General features: G+C 40.2%; 1 protein-coding gene across 2 annotated transcripts in view; it reads left to right on the plus strand.

Annotated features, from left to right (window-relative positions):
- The window catches only part of ERBIN (erbb2 interacting protein), a 710320-nt gene that overhangs the window by 396616 nt on the left and 295940 nt on the right, over nt 1-17764 (plus strand). For both annotated transcript variants that reach the window (XM_085631853.1, XM_085631862.1), the window contains exon 7: nt 2744-2833. In XM_085631853.1, coding sequence (XP_085487979.1) covers nt 2744-2833 — 90 coding nt within the window. The remainder of the gene's footprint in view (nt 1-2743; nt 2834-17764) is intronic.

Raw genomic sequence — 17764 nt, forward strand, 5'->3', positions numbered from 1 at the left:
GAGAGAGACACGTGTTCTGACCATCGGACGCACCCCGTCTCTCCATGCTCCCCGGAAGTACCTGTGTTTCTATGATTCCCCTGAAACTCACTGGAGAGGCACAGAAAACAAGCATTGGAAATGCAATAGGTCTCACCTTTGTTTAAGTTAAAGCCATTTGCTTTGCTAATGGTATTGTATTTTAGCTATGTATTATTGAGTGGATATATGTGATATGTTGTGGCTTTATGTTAGAATTGTAATTGGTAGCTGTGTAGTAGTTTAAAGCATAGCGTTAGGAGTAGAAGAGCAGTTTTTAAGATTTGGGAAGGTGAGTGAGGAGAAGAATAGCATGAGGGTTAATGAAGTATAGTGAGGAGTAGAGTAGCACGAGGCAGAAGAAAAGGGAGTGGGGAGAGCAGTATGAGGGAGAAGGAAGAAAGCGTGGAGGAGATTAGCGTGCTTTTGAAGGAAGGAAAGTGTGGAGAGCAGTATGAGGCATAAGGAATGAGAGAGGAGTAGAAGAGTAGTAGGAGGGATATGAAAGAAGTGTTAGAAGTGTTGATTTTTTGTAGTGGTATTTGTGCTGGTATGTGGTTTTGTTAGTGGTAGTGGTGGTTTTGATGCTTATACTGTTGGTGGTAGTTATTTGTGTTTTGGTGCTGTAGGTGTTTGTTGGTTGGTGTTTGATGTTGGTGGTTGTGCAAAAGGAGTTGTTAGCAGTATAGTGTAGTTAAATATGGTAAATGTTTTTTTAGCTCTGTTAATGTTACATGTTAATGCATATTAACAAATCGTAATACAATTTTGTTTTGAAAGTTCACGTTTATTAAGTATACATGTGATATAGATAACAACAGCTGCACGGACTGCACGCTGGCTCAGTGTAATATATTAATCTGAAACTGATGATTGCGGGAACGTTCCTAAGACTGACATCTCTCAGAGATGTTCAGCAGGGACAGCGTGCTTCGCCCAGCTTGCGGGGGTGGTCGGTGTGATGTCATTATTTCAGACTGGTCAGTGTGAAGCGGAAGAACAACCGAATAACAATTTACTGATGTGTAACGTATAGAAAGATGCTCGGAAATTGTGCCCGCGCGTTTCACTGCTGAAAGGGGCATTGCATGTAACCTACGCATACAGCAGTTGTAGTGTAGAGCTGACATAAGAGTTTTTGCCAGGGTCTCAGGCCAGCCATGGCAAATATGTACATTGTCACGCTAGAGTGAAAGAGAAATGAGAGAATGCGGAATTCGGTGTGGCCCGCCATCAAGTAGTAAGAATTTAATTTAGCTTCTTGTGTCTGGACATCCAAAAGTGTGTCATCTAGTGTTAATCTCTTTTTCTGATATACCAGTCTGGTGCTGAGGCTTTCCCCACAGTATTAAGTGCATTCTTTTTTGGGGAGTAACACACTGAGAAATAACATTTTACTAATTGATACGTGTAAATGAACAGACTGGCCCAATGGGCATGTGTTGACCTGACATACTATCAATGAGTCAAGAGAAGGCCTTGGGCAAACTTTATTAGTGAGCCGCTTTAAAGATATTCTTGGAATGGTCACCTTTAAGTGCTTGATAAAACTGAAAATAGATGCAGCTAAGTTTAGCTATAAAGATTTCCAGGGTGTTTATTTTTGAATAAATATGTTCTTTACTGCAATAAATGCAAGTACACAATGTGACTTTTTCAGTTATTAATGTACCCTACACATGCAGTCTGCATCAGATACGTCCATTTTGGAAGTCCATACCGAAGCGAGAAAAGCATTCAAAAGAGCACCCCAAATTAGGATCCGCCAGGGAGAGAGTTTCAGCTAGCAACAATCTCCTTGGCTTTCTCCCTTGTGACTTTCCAAGGTTGCAGGAGCTTTTACAGAATGGTTGTGGCTCCTACTGATCTAGGCGAAAGTTCCCATTTCCGCCTTTCAGGGGCTGGTACTCCCGAAAAGGCAACAAATCGGCATAGTACTCAGAAACCTGGCAGCAAGACCCCAAATCACTGCCTGGTCAAAGTAACTGCCCATGCCAGAAGGACCTAACTTTCCAAGGGGACCTCAGCTGGTCTAGTCTCTGCTGTGAAGTGAAGATATTTACTTCTGGAAGTCAAGACAGCTGAACAGCCTAAAGAGATGGTTCCTCAAGCTTGCTGAGAAGGTTTCCTCAAAACGTTAACGAAGTGCTGCCTGTGACTCAATTGTATCTATGGGCATGGAATTGAGCCCACACATTCCATGGACATTTCCCTGTGGTCCTTGTAGCAGGTATTTCTACTAAATATATAGTGTCGCAACTGCATTTACAAAGTTTGCACGTGCTTTAAAGAAATTCTTTTGAAATGCTGCAGTCTTGCTGGAATTTGTTTCAGGAGTATGATCATTACACCAACATTGGTGCTGCAAACCCAACGCCATTGATAAAAAATAGTAAAAGTAATAATTGTATCTTTGCACTCCAAATGTTCTTGCTGTCTGAGTAATGGGAGGGGGATGCATTCAATTCAATCCGTTTTTTCCTTCTATCATGTCTGCGTTCAAAACTTACTAACATTGTGATGCCTTCAGTAAAGTATAGTACACGGTAGAGCTCTTAAATGTACTTTTCTTTGTAATTTTCAAAGTAATATTCCCTTCACCATGCTTGAAATATTTTAATAAGATTCTAAATGAAAGGTTTTTTCAGTGTATATGTAATTCCCATTTAATGCAATGTACATGTAATTAAAATGCTTATTGGATTCTGTTTTTTCCATAATCTAGGCTTCCAGATGGATTCTCTCAACTTTTAAATTTAACCCAGTTGTACCTGAATGATGCTTTTCTTGAATTCTTGCCAGCAAACTTTGGCAGGTAAGTTGATATTCAAATAATATTTTAAAGATGGACCTCTTGATCTTTGCAATGGTGCAATGGAAATAAACATGTCAAACATACAGTTGCATATTCCACGTTGCTCTGCAAAATACATTTTTGACTTCAACGTTTAAGTTTTGAATCATTGGACTTTAGAGGCACTTAAAACGTAACGAGTAATGCTGTCACACGTTTGCAGTCTGTGGTGTGAAAGCTGTAGGAGAATTGATAGAACATAGTGTATGTCCACTTGCTGTGTGACTTATCTAATTCAACAGCATCGGTATCTGGTCCCACTTTCAGTGATGATATTATTTCCAATTGAGTAAGAGCTATACCAGGTGTTTCCAACGAGTAGCTCTCCAGTTACCTGTAAGTATCTCTAATGTGTGCAGCCCAGACTACTGAATCAGAAGATTTTGCTTGGATATATATATATATATATATATATATATATATATATATATATATATATATATATATATATATATATATATAAGAATTGAGTGTGCATTTGAGATGAGAATGTATATATTTTCAAAACCTCATACGCTGATGATGGAGAAAAATGGCTGCATTTCAAAAATATATTTATATCTTAGATTTGTGTCCTTGTTTTCCGTTTTTACGGATTTTTACCGGTAAATGCAGACAGAAAACAATGTGTTTTCTGTCTGGATTTACTTTTATAAGTGGATAAATACAGAAAATTGTGCTCCTTTTAAGTGACTCCCTGTGCTGTCTTTCATGAATTATAGGCAGCAGCTGAGCAGATGGACAGCATTGGAAATTAAAAAACAGGATGGAATTCTTTAAATTAAGGCATATGTCAACATACATTCATGGTATACTGCTAGTATTTACCAGTGGATGTATTGGTATGTAATATTTGGCAGCTTAAATAGCTAAAGCACGACAGACATCAAAGTACGAGTGTGCATCTATCAGTTAAATAGATATGGAAATGTACAGTTTTACAAATTCATTTATACGCAAAACACAAAATAAATATTGATAAATAAAGATAAAATTGCCAAAAAATAAACATGGATAAATACAGACGGCAATGGACAAAAAATAAATACCGTAAAACTGAGAGCCCTAGTCATAAATCATATGATGTTTGGTAGGCTTATTACTAATCTTATTGTCTTTGTCCCATGGGTATCACAGTAATGGTGGCTATGTATGTTCCATGTATTGTATTGCAGCATTTATATAACACTTTAAACCTCTATGTGGGGCACTGAAGCGCTTGCCTACTTGAGTAGTATGCTACACCATATAGGGTGTGTGGTTGGAAGGATATTGTTTCCATGTTGTGTGTGATGACCACCAAGGTGTGGTTATCATGTTAAGGGACGCCTTGCGTAACTGTGTTGGATGATGAAGTGTAAGTGGCAGATGCACAGTATTATGGTTTTCAGTATGCTATTAACTTTGAACAGCTCTGCAGGCCCCTTTATGGTATTACCTATGGTATAATCTGCATAGCTGGTTGTTGCATTGGGTTGTCCAATCTGGTATTGTGTGTATAGTTGTGGTCCTGAGGTGGTATGGTTGGAGGAAGAGAGAAGTAAAAATATCTGTAGGGTTAGGCATGTTTATTATCATCCCACGTGTGAGTGTCTATGTGAGATGTAAAGAAGCGGTCAGATGTATAGATATTTGGGACCTGCAGTGAATGGGCCATGTTAAAGTCCTCCATAATTGTCCACTAATGTATGACAGATCTCTTCAGTTATTCCATGCGTATTCAGTTGGTAGTTTTTTTTTTTTTTTTGTTTTTTTTTTAACTGTAAGGTGCTGGTGACGGACAACCCCCCGTAGAATGTGAATTGAATAAGTGTAAGATAAAACTTGTTACTGGCCTCTATGTATTATGGTGTTAGCACTATTGTGGGCCATACCAGTTACATGTGGAAGTACATAATAAATGATGACTTGGCAACCCCTAGGTCAGCCCATTTTGGTTAACTGCATGGTGAAAGCAGTTTGCTTGTGGAGACGTCTGGTCTGTGTGTGGATTGTAAGCGGAATATTGCACCTGAGGTTATTACTGTTTTCTGTTGCCTGGATGCAGGTGGTACAGTTGGAAAATATCCAAGTTTCCAACTGTCTTTGGAAGTGTATATACTCCTGGATGCTTTTAATGCCGGCTGGTATTGAGTTCCAGAGTTTGGCAGCTTATGCTGAGAAAGCAGTTACAGTAAGGTGGTATGATAAGTTGTTCAAGCCTGGAGCACAGTGTTCTGTTTGGTTTATTTTTCTTGAATTTTACTTTTAGGTATAGCGGTACATTTCCTTGGGAGTCTCTGTGGACAATGCAGAGTGCATTGAGCATTTCCCTTCTAGCTATAGGTAGCCAGTGGAGCAATTACAGAAGTCGGATCATGCATTCTTTTGGGTGAAGGCAGAGAGAAAGCCTTGCGGAAACATTTTCGATTATTTGTTTTTGGCATAGAATCAATGCGGCGGATGCACCAGGGCATAGTCTGTTGACATAGATAAGCTTGGAGTTATGAGCGTGAGGTTGGCTTGCAGTTTATTTTGGTATGCATGGTTTGGGAAAATGAGAAAGGCATTTCAAATTACCAAAGCTTTTTCTACATTACTGCTGGCAACCGTGCCTAATGTACTGTGGGAATCACTGCTAGTAATGTTGCATGTGATGCCCACTAATGTAGTCTTGTCTGGTATGGTCACTGATATAACACTGATTACATTTGTAGCTCAGAATGATTTTCGTTGATCAAAAGTAGCTCTTATTACAGAAAAGACTGGCGAATCCTGAACTATACGAATCCTTCATTTTTCAGCAACTCACCAAATGGATTTTGAATTTTTATTCAGTGTTTGATTTAACTTGTAAAATATCTCGATTGACAGTGTTACCTATGTAAAAATCTGTAAGCAATGCTTTGCTTCTGACTACGTTTAACATCTCAACTTTCTTATGCTAAGCTGTTACAGTATGTTTCAGAATTTTATTGTTTAAAAGTGACATTGCATCATACATTATGACCAACTGCTCATCATTCAAGGCTCCCCAAGTTTGTTTTAATTTGGACGGGGACAGAATTGGGTGTATGTTTTTGGATGTGATATGCCGGGCATAGTTTGTTTTAAGGATTATAGTTTCACCTAACATGCACATGTCACTAGGAATTTCTGTGGCATTATAAAGGTGCTCTTTCCATTGACGTAGGACTACTATTTGGTCAAGAAGGCATGTGTAACTTGTAATTTTCACATTGCCTACAGTTGGAATATTCTATACCAAATATGTGGTGGAAATCAATACCTTGCCAACTCGTTCCCCATTGGATGACTGAGAAAGTTGGCACTACTTACCTTATTGTGAAGACACGTGGTAACCCCCACCCCCTCTGTTATTTTTAAGATTGTAGTGTCCTTGTACAGATATTGTGAGTACTGAATAAACTTCTTGGAAATTAGAAATACTAATGTAGGGTTTTAGGTTTTACGGAATGCGATGGCGCCCACAATATATACGTGAATGTTTGAAGCTGAAGAGTAAAAACGGTGCAAATAGGACGTTAGTCTATTATCTGACCTGACATGGCAAGATGACATTATTCTAGTGTCTTTGGATGTAGTTTCCCTCTACACAAACATTGACCCAAAGACAGGGATGGAAGCTCTGAGATGGCATTTTGGCAGACTACCAGCTACACAATGGCAGCATACTAAAATGCTATTAGCCATGACTGAACTCATTCTAGCAAATAACTGTTTTTTATTTGAAGGCCTATGGTATAAACAAATACGAGGAGTCGCCATGGGTTCAAAGTTTTCACCGTCATTTGCTAACCTCTTCATGGGGTACTTTGAATCCAAATGGCTGTGGGGTGACAAGGGGTGTCATTTTAGTCAGTATATCGTCTATTGGGGGCGATATATTGATGATTGTCTGTTACTTTGGTCAGGCACTGAGACCATGTTACATGACTTCTATCAATATCTTGACTCTAACACCTTAGGTGTTCAATTCACGCATCAACACAGTAGGACTAATCTAGTCTTTTTAGACATTGAACTATACATTACTGATGGTGTTCTTCACAGTAAACTACACCGAAAGCCCACGGCATGCAACTCAGTATTACATGCCTCCAGTGCACATCCACAACACCAGATTAGGGCCATCCCATTTGGTGAATTTACGAGAGCCAGACGGAATTGTAGCGAAGATAGGGAATTTCACTCCTGTTTAGATTCCATGAAGAACCGATTTAAATTTCGTGGATACCAACAAACTACCTTACGGAGGGCAGAAAAGCGCATATTAGGTTTGCCCAGAACAGATACACTTACGACCAGAAAAACTGATAACATACGTGAGCAACCCATCAGGCTCATAACCAACTATAATCAGAAAACACAAATCTTGACAAAGAGTATGAATAAACATTGGAGCACACTCAGAGCTGATAAAACTATTGAATCAGTGACTTCGAATAGACCCCAAGTTACTTTTAGGAAGGGTACCACCTTGAGGTCCATACTTAGCCCGACTATACCTAGAAAGACTGAAAGGAGTGATTGGCTCACTGAACGCACACTTGGTTTTCACAAATGTGGTTGCTGTGGTGTGTGCAGGTGGGCCTCTCAAAACACGAAAACTTTCTTTGGACCCGAGGGTAAGGAGTATACTATCAGACATAACATTAATTGCTCTACTCGTTTTGTCATATATATAATCATGTGTATGTGTAAAAAACAATATGTAGGTAGCACAATCAGGATGTTGAAAGAGCGCATTAGTGAACATGCAAGGGCACTTAAACAGAATGATGGCAGATACCCTCTGGCTGTGCATGCCAATAGCTGTGCGGCACAGGGCCAATATAAAAGCTTTACATTTTTTGGTATCGAACATACTCTGCCACACCCCAGGGGTGGAGATAGAGAATTAGCATTACGACGTTCTGAGGCCACTTGGATCATGCGTCTTAATGCGGTGGAACAGGGTCTTAATACAGACCATGAGCTGCAATTCTTCCTGGGTAATTAAGGTGCTGTTGTGCTTGACTTCACCACCTTTCTACTTAAGGTTTCTTCTATCTACTAGGCCGTATGTACTTCATCTGCTCTATGCCTAAATGCTCTTTCTAATTGTACTAATACCATATGCTGAACGTTTAATATTCATGCATCAAACACAATGAGGATGGCAATATATTATTCTTAGACGTATGTTAGATTACTCGAGATATCTGTATTCCTCTCAACTAGTGTATTTTTTCCTTACTTGCACTTCTGAGTAATCACTGTCTTACTAGACCTATTATGCTGGAATCGGCATTGTTTGTAATTGAATGTATGTATTGCCAGCTCCTCCGTTTTTTGGGCTTTCGCTGTTTTTTCCGTACAATAATAATCTGAGTCTCAAGTAATTTATGATGTTCAATATGCTTGCTTGTTCAAACCCCTATGCTTCTGCTCCTTCCTGTAATGTATGCTCTTCTCCTCTGCTAATTCTGTGATGGCCTTATTTCTATAAGCCATGCCTTTTCCTCTTTTTTCCCCGCTGGCACACACCACCGGGCAACAATCCGTTTCATATATAAGTAGGGGATGTGGTCCTTTTGAGCACTGACCACTTGACAATTTATTGTCTGTTTATTGTCTCTTTTTTAGTACATGTACCATCGTTATGAGCCGGAATTGTGCTTTCGTTGAAATTTTTAGCGATTTTGGATATGTGGGAAATTGTAACGTCATTAGTACTCGTTTCTGTTGGATGCTGTGATATCGGCAGATTCAATATGGCTCCCGTTCCGTCACTTCTGGTGCTTTCATTGAACCGTTATACACGGTCTAGTTCTTCTGTTGTTCCTCTCACGTTATAACGTGCAGGGCATGTCACTTCCGATTTGTTTACGAACCGGACTCCACCGACACTTCCTGACGCACTCGTCTCACAGGTAAATTTTAGCGGCAATTCGAGGATATTTTTCATTAGTACCTTACAAGTTTGGGACTTCTGGCTTGTTCCCATTTTTGTTTCTCTTATTTGGTTTGATTGAGTTTGGCATTTGACTTAATATTTGAACATTAGTGACGGCAACGGGATCCTGGTTCATTGACGCCATTACCCTAGTAATTATGTATGCTTTCTTGACGCCTTTGATAAATAAGGAGTTTTATATTTTTGCTGCATGCAACGTCTGTGTTGTGGATATTTTATCTAGCTTTGTGATTTTACGTATATCATCACGCCGTATTTTTCCACGTCTTGTATTACCATGCAGAAGCGTGATTTTTCTTAATTTGCTATAAACTAAAATGTGTGGTCACAGAACTGATTCGGATTTACTGTCACCATACAACAACCACTATGCCTGTTTGTTTCAACGCAATTTGCGTCTTACCAAATATACGACACGATGCTGATAGATCTATGGAATTGATCCCTATGACTCACTTTCTGTTCATGCATATCTTGTGTCTTGTATTATCACTGATTAGTTTGGCTCTCCTTCTGTAATCTCGAACTTACAATTACAGTCACAGGAGCCCCTCTAATTTTTCTCATGGCGGTTTATATTCTTTTTATATTAGTTTGACACTAGGGTAATAAGGCAAGGTGCATTTTTGTTATTTTTGTTTATTTTGTAGCGACTCGGAGACTCAGTTACCGTTACTTTTTCCCTTAGGTCCTGACTCACTTGGGCTACTCACCCTTGTGTAACTCGTCCAATTAGTGACCATTATTGGTTTCTTTTCCCGTACAGCCGGGACGGAATTATAACCGGCGGAGAGGTGAGCCGGTGTTTTCATACTCTACATTAACTGTAGTTTCTAGGCTACAGTGTGTAATTATGCTTACTGAGATCTACACTTTTCTCTTATATGTCTAGATTCACTTACTGTTCACGTTGCGCCTGATGGTAAGATTCAATAATTCTGTGTGATTTCCCCTCTTTATGATCGGATTGTATTTACCCTCTTTTTTATACCTGTCCACCACTATGTGGTTGTCTTTCCTCATCCTCCATTCTTTCTTTCTTTTTTCTTTAAGAACCATTTGCACTTTCTAGGATTGGCCCGCTTAATCATGAGACGGTTTTAACTTGCTGTATTCTAATGAGTATTTAAGCTCATGTTTCACTAATTAATTTTGATTCCCTTTTTTCGGGGAGTTTATGATCCTTAAAGTATTTTAAGATATATTCCTCTATGTACTGACTGGTAACTATTTATATATTCTTATGCAGATTTGTCAACTGTTATTCACTAGTTTGGAAATTTTTATGTCATACTCCTTGCTCTTGGGGTCTTTCCTTGGATCTGTCACACTAATTCTATTTGTTTTGGGTGACTGCGGTCGGTCACGGTGTCTGACGCTTATTATGCAATTTGTTTACATGAGACACCCTGTAAAATTGTTTGTGTGTCTACAATATATCTTTGTGTGTTTTTTTAGCCCTGAAGAAGTCGTGGGTCTTACACCCGGACGAAACACGTGTTGGCTGGGCAACGGAATCATATTAAACAAAGAAAAAGAATCGTGTTGGATTTCTGTAATTTGTGTCTACACTACTGTTCTTGCCATTACTTTCTGTATTGACACAGTACTTACTCATAACGTGTGCATGGACATTCTTTGTTGTTTCTTGGAAATTAGTTTGGGAGAGTCTTGGGTGTAAGGGTGACCAAAGGCCTACCTTTTCATCAGGAGTAATATAGCAGACCGGTTTCAAAACCTCTGGAATCATTCACCTGAATTAGAGTAATTGGGCTCACAGTTTGTGACTTCACAAACCTGCTGTTAGACAGTTCGATTTCTTCAGCTCTGAGTTTAGATGGGCATGGTGATTGTTTTGTCCTTAGTATTAGTGAAATTTATAACAAACATTGTCTCTCCTTTCTCACTTTGATGTAGTAGTACTGTAGGAAACGTATTCCCATCTAAATGAGGTCTTCATGTGGATGTACCTCGTGTTCTATGTGCCTCACACCAACCTTTTAGTATATCAACCCACTTTAGCAAGGCCCATCTTTGCCTATATAGAAATCAATAGAAAGCAAAAAACCAAGATAGGCACAATTTTGTTCTCACATTACATTAATTGCATGCACTTGTAACTAAGATGAAAGTAAACTTGGAAAGTAGCCCAAAATGTCTGAGGTCGGTTGTGAATGTCTTCTGGACAAGGGAAGTGTATTTAACTGTTTGGGAAATTTTAAGGAGCTTGTGTGGTAACCTTTTTCCCCACACAGTGTCCCACCCATGGAAGGTATGCACTCTGACAAGAAAGCAGTAGCACAACCTGGAAGTTGCCTGGTCCATAAATAATTTAAAAAGAAAAATACAATAAATACATAACTTGATCAATTAAGAGGAGATCTTTGTAGTTGGAAACACTCAAACAGAAAATGTTGGTATTTATTTTGGAAATGTCACTACTAATTGGAAATTGCATAATGACAGTAGAAGGAGAATGTTCACATCCAGCCCTATGAGTTGGCTTTGTCGTACCAACCTGTCCAAGCTGTAAGGGAGAACGCATAAAGAATCATACTATGTTGGCAGTTTGTCTACTCAAAGTATTTGTTGATGTGTTAAGATATCGGAAATTTAAAATGCACATTTCACCTTTTGAGTCTTAGTGGAATTAGCCTGTATGAAAGATTTCCAGTCACCGACACTTTCAGATGGTACCGGCTGGAGAAATTTACATATATATTTATTTGCATAAAGCATACCTCCTTTAAAATCTACTTCTGGGGAGCCTCCTTTTTCCAGTGTGTGACAGAATGCAAAAACTGCTTCGTCAACCTGTTTAACAGAGGTTGATTTAATGAGGCCCATGTTGTGCTTCTCATACTCTGGTTTCACATAATGTACATAAGCAGTTTGCAACAGCAACCGGCATCACTCCTATCAGTCCTGTTTTTGGTAGAGCCACTTGACGCCTCTGCTCAGAGTGCAGCTATTTGACTAAGAGCTTTCTGAAGGAACATTTGTGTATCTAGAGATGTCATCCACCATCAATCCTCCCCCAGATGAGCTTCAACTTTATTTTTAAGAAGAAGAGTTCTGAATTATGTACAGATGGTCAGAAACCATTCAAAGCACTGAGCAACACTTATACCAGCGGGCAAATGAAGCACGTAACTGAAAGGCCTCACTATGTAGAGGACATCCTCATTGGCTGAGATCCTTATCTGCTGATTAGTGCTGTAATAGTGAAATAACAGATTTGTACAACCAATTTTCCTTGGTACCTGATGACTGGCTGTGTCTGTCTCCAGAGATTGAGGTCCAGAGGAGGAGAAGAATACCTTCCTCCGCTTATCAAATGCCGTTGTACTATCAGGTTGCGTCCCTTTCTCCATCTGGTTAAGGAAATGCTGGCCAGCTGTCAAACTCAAGGATTGACCTACATGCACCAACAGTGCAAGCACTCCTTCCTTCCTGGTGATGTTTTGTCATGACCAAGACGGTCTCCCCCAGTGTCGCCTAATAGTTGTACCAGAAATTTGCACCAACCTTCTCATGTGATCATGGCCCTGCTGAATCAAAACAAGGTCTGCTTGACTCTTCTCCTCCCTTGTGATCAATTTCTGCTCCCTCTACTGCCATGGGGCAGGTGAAGGGAAGAACCCTACCTGGCTGATGAAGGAATATCTGCAGCCCAAGTTCAAGTGTGAAAGGGCCAGGGTTTTCCAGGTCCCAAGCAACAAGCACTATCCTTCAGTTATCCTTTAAACAGAAGGCAACAGAATGTGGCACCTGCTTGCTGCACCACTCTTGCCTGCCTTCTACACCAGTCCGAGTGTGCTATTACTTACGTCTCTGACCCATGCGCCTGAATTCTGGCACAGCAAATATACCGCTCCCTTACATAATCTTAGCGATTGAAGTTCTTTCTGTTGCTCAACTTGTCGTTCTGCTGGCTCTTCTTTTTCACCCATGGTTCCACTCTGTCAGGAATGTAGACATTGAAAAGAGTGCCTTGGATCAACACTCCATTCTACTTGGCTCCCTTTTAGTATCAGTGACCTCTACTGGACTTCATCGGTTTAGGGAGTGTCATTGATTGTTGCTCTCTCATGGAAGGCTGACTCTACAAGAGATGTCAGATTAGTTTTAACATGTAGCACCATCAAAAGTATGAGTCTGGGTCTGAAGTGCAAGATTCATCTGCCCCAGGTAGTGACTTTGCTAGCTCGTTGCCTTTCATTATAGTTTTGCACTTCTTCTCTGGTGCCTTGAGTGCCCTCAGCAAAAGCTTCAAATTCAGTTCCATTTTGTGCTGTTGCAGGTATTACTACCACCCTCCTTACAGGCTTAACACGTACTGACCAGCCATTGTACATAGTTCTGGCACCTCCAGCCTTGGACCAAGTTTCATGGCCCACTCCATTATCTAATTGGCCCATAAGCCTCCTGGTTGTGCTATCCTATCCATCCTCTCATCTGTCTCATCGGAAAAAAGCTGGAGGTTGCCTGACCTCTAGATTGACTCAGACACTGATGTTATCAGTGGCCAATAGGAATTAATCGTTCTCAGAAATATTTCTCGTTCTAAGCAAAAATGCTCGAAATACAGTGCAAGAGAACAGCTTTGTTGCTGGAGAATGAGATCATTTATGCGTTGATACCTGCCTCAAGTCCCACATCAAAATGTTAACTGTAGATGAAGCCCTAAATCTTCAAGCAGGCTTGAGATCTGTGTAAGAAACCTCAGTGTAGGCTTGCAGTCTCCGTGTCTTTTGACAACAAGTACAGAGTGGCTAGGGATAATACAATTCTCCTGGGCAGAATATAGTGGTGATGGCAGACTCTCTGAAAGGTAAACTTGTAATCCTTTTACAGAGACTAGGAGTCTGAATGTCTCAAGTGCTATGGAAAGATAGTATATCAATATGGCAGTGTCTTACTAGAGACAAGGTAATACATATTCAGTTTTGGCTTGCTGTGGTCTGTCACTCTACCCTGATTTCTAGGAATATCCCTCCCTCATGCCTGCACTTTGACAAATGGGAGTCGCAGAAACTGACAAAATTACCAGTTAACCATGAACTTTACACTAGCCACATGCTTATGAGTGGCAATATCTTCAGACATAATATAGAAAGCACAATTATTGACTTGCCCTTCAAATGAAATAACTTAATTTATCCCTTTAACAGAGTAGGTGCTATAGCAGTACAAGACGGAGAATGGCCACAGTAAAATCACAAAGTTGCATCCAGTCAGTACTGGCCAAACCACAAAACACCTTCTATCCACTTTTCTAGTTTAAGGCTTTTGCCTTCTTTCATCCATGGCTGCCATCCAGTACTCCCTCTTCCTCTGCCTCAAAGTTTAAGAGGAGAGATATTGGTGCAAGGATCTTGGTCCATTCCGTCACTCACAACTGAGGATAGGGACTTGCAGTGACTTTTCAGCGGCACCGCAGCCTCGTCCTTCCATCCAATACCTACATTAGACCCAAAACACCACTGAAGGACTCCTCATTTGTTGTAATGGTTCTCAACAGCTATGCTAGACACATCTCTAAGTTTCCATTAACGCCATCTCTGCCTCAGTTGATTAACAAAGAGCTATTGCAAAAAGTGGGGATTTGATGTAGGCCTTCTCCAAGGCGTAAAGGCTGTTAAACCTTCCAAAAATGGGAAAGGGCTAATACACCCACTATTTTCCTGCACTGAATTTACTTCAACTAAAACAGTTGTTAGCACTAGAGGAGTTTAAGTTTCAAGTTTATTTTGTTTATGTCACGGAACTCCGAAGAGATCCACATAAAACTTTAGCCAAAATACATATTTTCAATAAAACATGGATAGACTAAATATGCAATCGGTTCTGTAGAGAACATTAAAGCCAACACAGCATAAGATCACAATGCTAAAAATACAATAAAATGTATCCTGAATTAAAAAGCACATCAGAATTTATTTTTTTTAACTCCTATCACAAAGCATTTCGTTTGGATGTAGCTAACGTGACTATAGTGCATCTGAGGTAGAAAGTACAGACCCCTGCAAGCAAAAAGGCCTCAGGCCTTTCAGCAACAAGATGGGAGTGCAAGGCGTACAAAAGGAATAGCATTCAGATCTTGGAAACCATTTCAACATAGGCTTCATTCAACCAGAATACCATTAATACAGCTTTAAACAACATGTAAAAAAGGTTAAACACTCTGTAAAGTACTGATCATTGCCCAGGTGTTAGCTGTTCAGAGAAACAACGTGTTGTACTCTGTAAATCAGCAGTACATACTTTAGCAGGCTGATAAATAGTTTGTCAGGCTTACTGTTGTGGACAAGCACTACTACTTAAATATGTTGCCCTTTGCCCTCAGTGCATCCCCATAAATATTTGATAAAATACTAACTACAGTTAGAGCCTTTCTGTGGCTGCAAAAGTTCGACTGTTGCCCCCATTTAGATGAGTCTTGTAAGGTTGAGCACTTACAGTCTTGAGTTCTCAGTGAATTGCTCAAAATCCCTGCAGCTTTATTTGACAGAACATAGGCATCAGCTACTGGACAGACAGTACAAGTCCATCCTTGTCTACTTATCGCCTTCTAACCTTAAGATGATGAGCCCAGTGTCTCAACCTCTTGGTTGAGTCTTGTTTCTGCCTGCAGCGTAGCACGTCACTGTCAAAGGAAGCTCCTCTGTTTGAGAGTTAGGGTAGATTGCGGTTACCTGCTGCTCTCTGTCCTGATGGACACATCCGGTTTGTCTCAACACATACACCTGGATTGGAATTAACGCAGTTGCTCTGCTTCTATGGTCACTCCACCCTGTGTTCAGAGCCAAGGTAATGATGGTGAACACAGACATCACTATAGCCCTTTCCTACATCAGGAAACTAAGAGGAACTTATCTGCAACTTGGCTGCCTGGCAGCATGTTGGTGGTAACAGGCCTGCTCTGTAGCCAAATTTCTCATAGTTCTGCTCATCGCATAGGTTCTGCATCAGACAGCCTGAGCAGACATCTCGCCACACAACACAACAGGGAGCTGCATGTATGAGTACTTTCTGCCAACGCCAAAAGAATTGTATGGCATTTTCCACTCACCTACCAGTCAATCTTAGGGCAGTTAAGGGAGCCATCCCAAACGCTGCACACTCGCAATTTGCTGTGGCGGTCTTACAGGATCTGCTAGCTTTATGCTCCTGCTCTGTCATGCAGTTTTTCCTCTTATCTTTAGCTTTTTAGCTTTTCTCTGGTTTTGAAATGTATCCACAGGTTCTCGTTAGGGGGCGTCTGGCATGTACGCGCTAGAGACATTCACCTCCAGGGTGACTGCAACTCCTGGCCCATGGCTCGATCCTTATTTTTAACATCCTCCTTCCCTACACCTCTGGCACAGTTTAAATACACGTATTTTTAGCTTTCGTAATTCATTTGAAAAATGTATCTCCCAACCATATAGTGTGTCAATGATAGGTGGAATTTACAAACTTACCCCAATAGAGTTTGAGTTTGCCGCACGCGGGTGGAGGTTTAGGATTTCATGCAGTGCTCCAGGTTTGTTGTTCATGGTGGCATAATATAGAGAAAACAAATTGTCAGATTCTCCTCTATTATTAATTGAACATGGTATCAGTGATTAATTGGCTTTCTCCATATGCAGACTCTGCTCTCACGTGACTTATTCTACACAGCCTTGCTTTTCTCTTACTTCATGCGATGATTTTTTACCAGCAGTGTATTGGTTTGTTGCAAGGATTATTAGATTACATCCTTCTTACAGTGTAATACTGTAAACCATCTACTCAAAATAAATCCATAAAGCAGGGTCAGGAGGTGTGATCCCCTTATACATAATGCAGTGAAGCTTAGGTTTATCTCATATGATGCCACACACACTATCTTGTTGCAGATTGCGGCTTAGTTCACTTTCTGCTCAGCCCGCCATTGTCACTAACAGTGTTGTGAAAATATTCATGCTGCTGGTACTGCTACAAACACCACAACACATTTATATATTGTGTGTGGTCATGGAGCCATACATGTTGCAGGAGTGCTCTAGCAGCATCCCCTTATCAATAAACAGATTGAATGGCATTAGAGCACCGACAGCATCATGAAGAGCTGCCAAGTACCAAAAATCAAAGAAAAATAATAGTTGACGAAGCTCTAATGTCTAAGTCATACTATTTGAAGGTAAAAATGTGAATTTTGCCTTTGCACTGTTTATTGGCTGTGCGAATTGTATGAATGCAGAGTTGTTGGTACACATATTTAAGACATGTTTTGTGCATTGCCAGTGCTCAGATTCCATTAACTAAGTCCATAAAGACCTCCTGTGACTTCACCGGTTTGTTGGATACTGTCTGTCGATTGCTTTTCTCTTTTCTAATTAAAGGGAACCCCTAATAGCTACCCGCCCCCTTTCTGTTGCCCATACTGTAGCGGAATTACATGCATCAATGTTGCCAATCTTTATATTATTTGATTTCAAGCATTGTCCTTGGTACTGTCATTGCCGTGGGTAAGAGGTTTTGGTGGTCTGTATTTGGTTTCTGCTCCACGTTTCTTTAATCAGTCGGACCTGTTTGGTCTAATCCTTCTACCGTAGTTGTTACTAGACTGTTCCATATATAAGTACATCTTTGAAAGGAGCTAAGCAGGAATTACCTAGAGGTAATAGATGACTATTGTTTGTTAGGGTAGACTTGTTCAACAGAACACTATAAACAGGGGTGACTGAGTGTAACAGTTGTTCATCTTTTGGGTGAGTTTGTTATGTCATCCATGTGGAGGTGGTTTCTATATTATGCCTCTTGAAGTATATGAGCACTCTTATGCCTTTAAAACAGATTGTAGAATTTTATTTGTGTTCTCTGTATATTCCTAAAGTAAGGGTTCTACTCTGGTCAGTTGTTCCTCATGTAGGCTGCTGTCAATAAACCCACAGAAAACTCCTCCT

This window comes from Triturus cristatus, chromosome 2_1 (genome assembly GCF_964204655.1).
Source record: "Triturus cristatus chromosome 2_1, aTriCri1.1, whole genome shotgun sequence".
Lineage (NCBI taxonomy): Eukaryota > Metazoa > Chordata > Amphibia > Caudata > Salamandridae > Triturus > Triturus cristatus.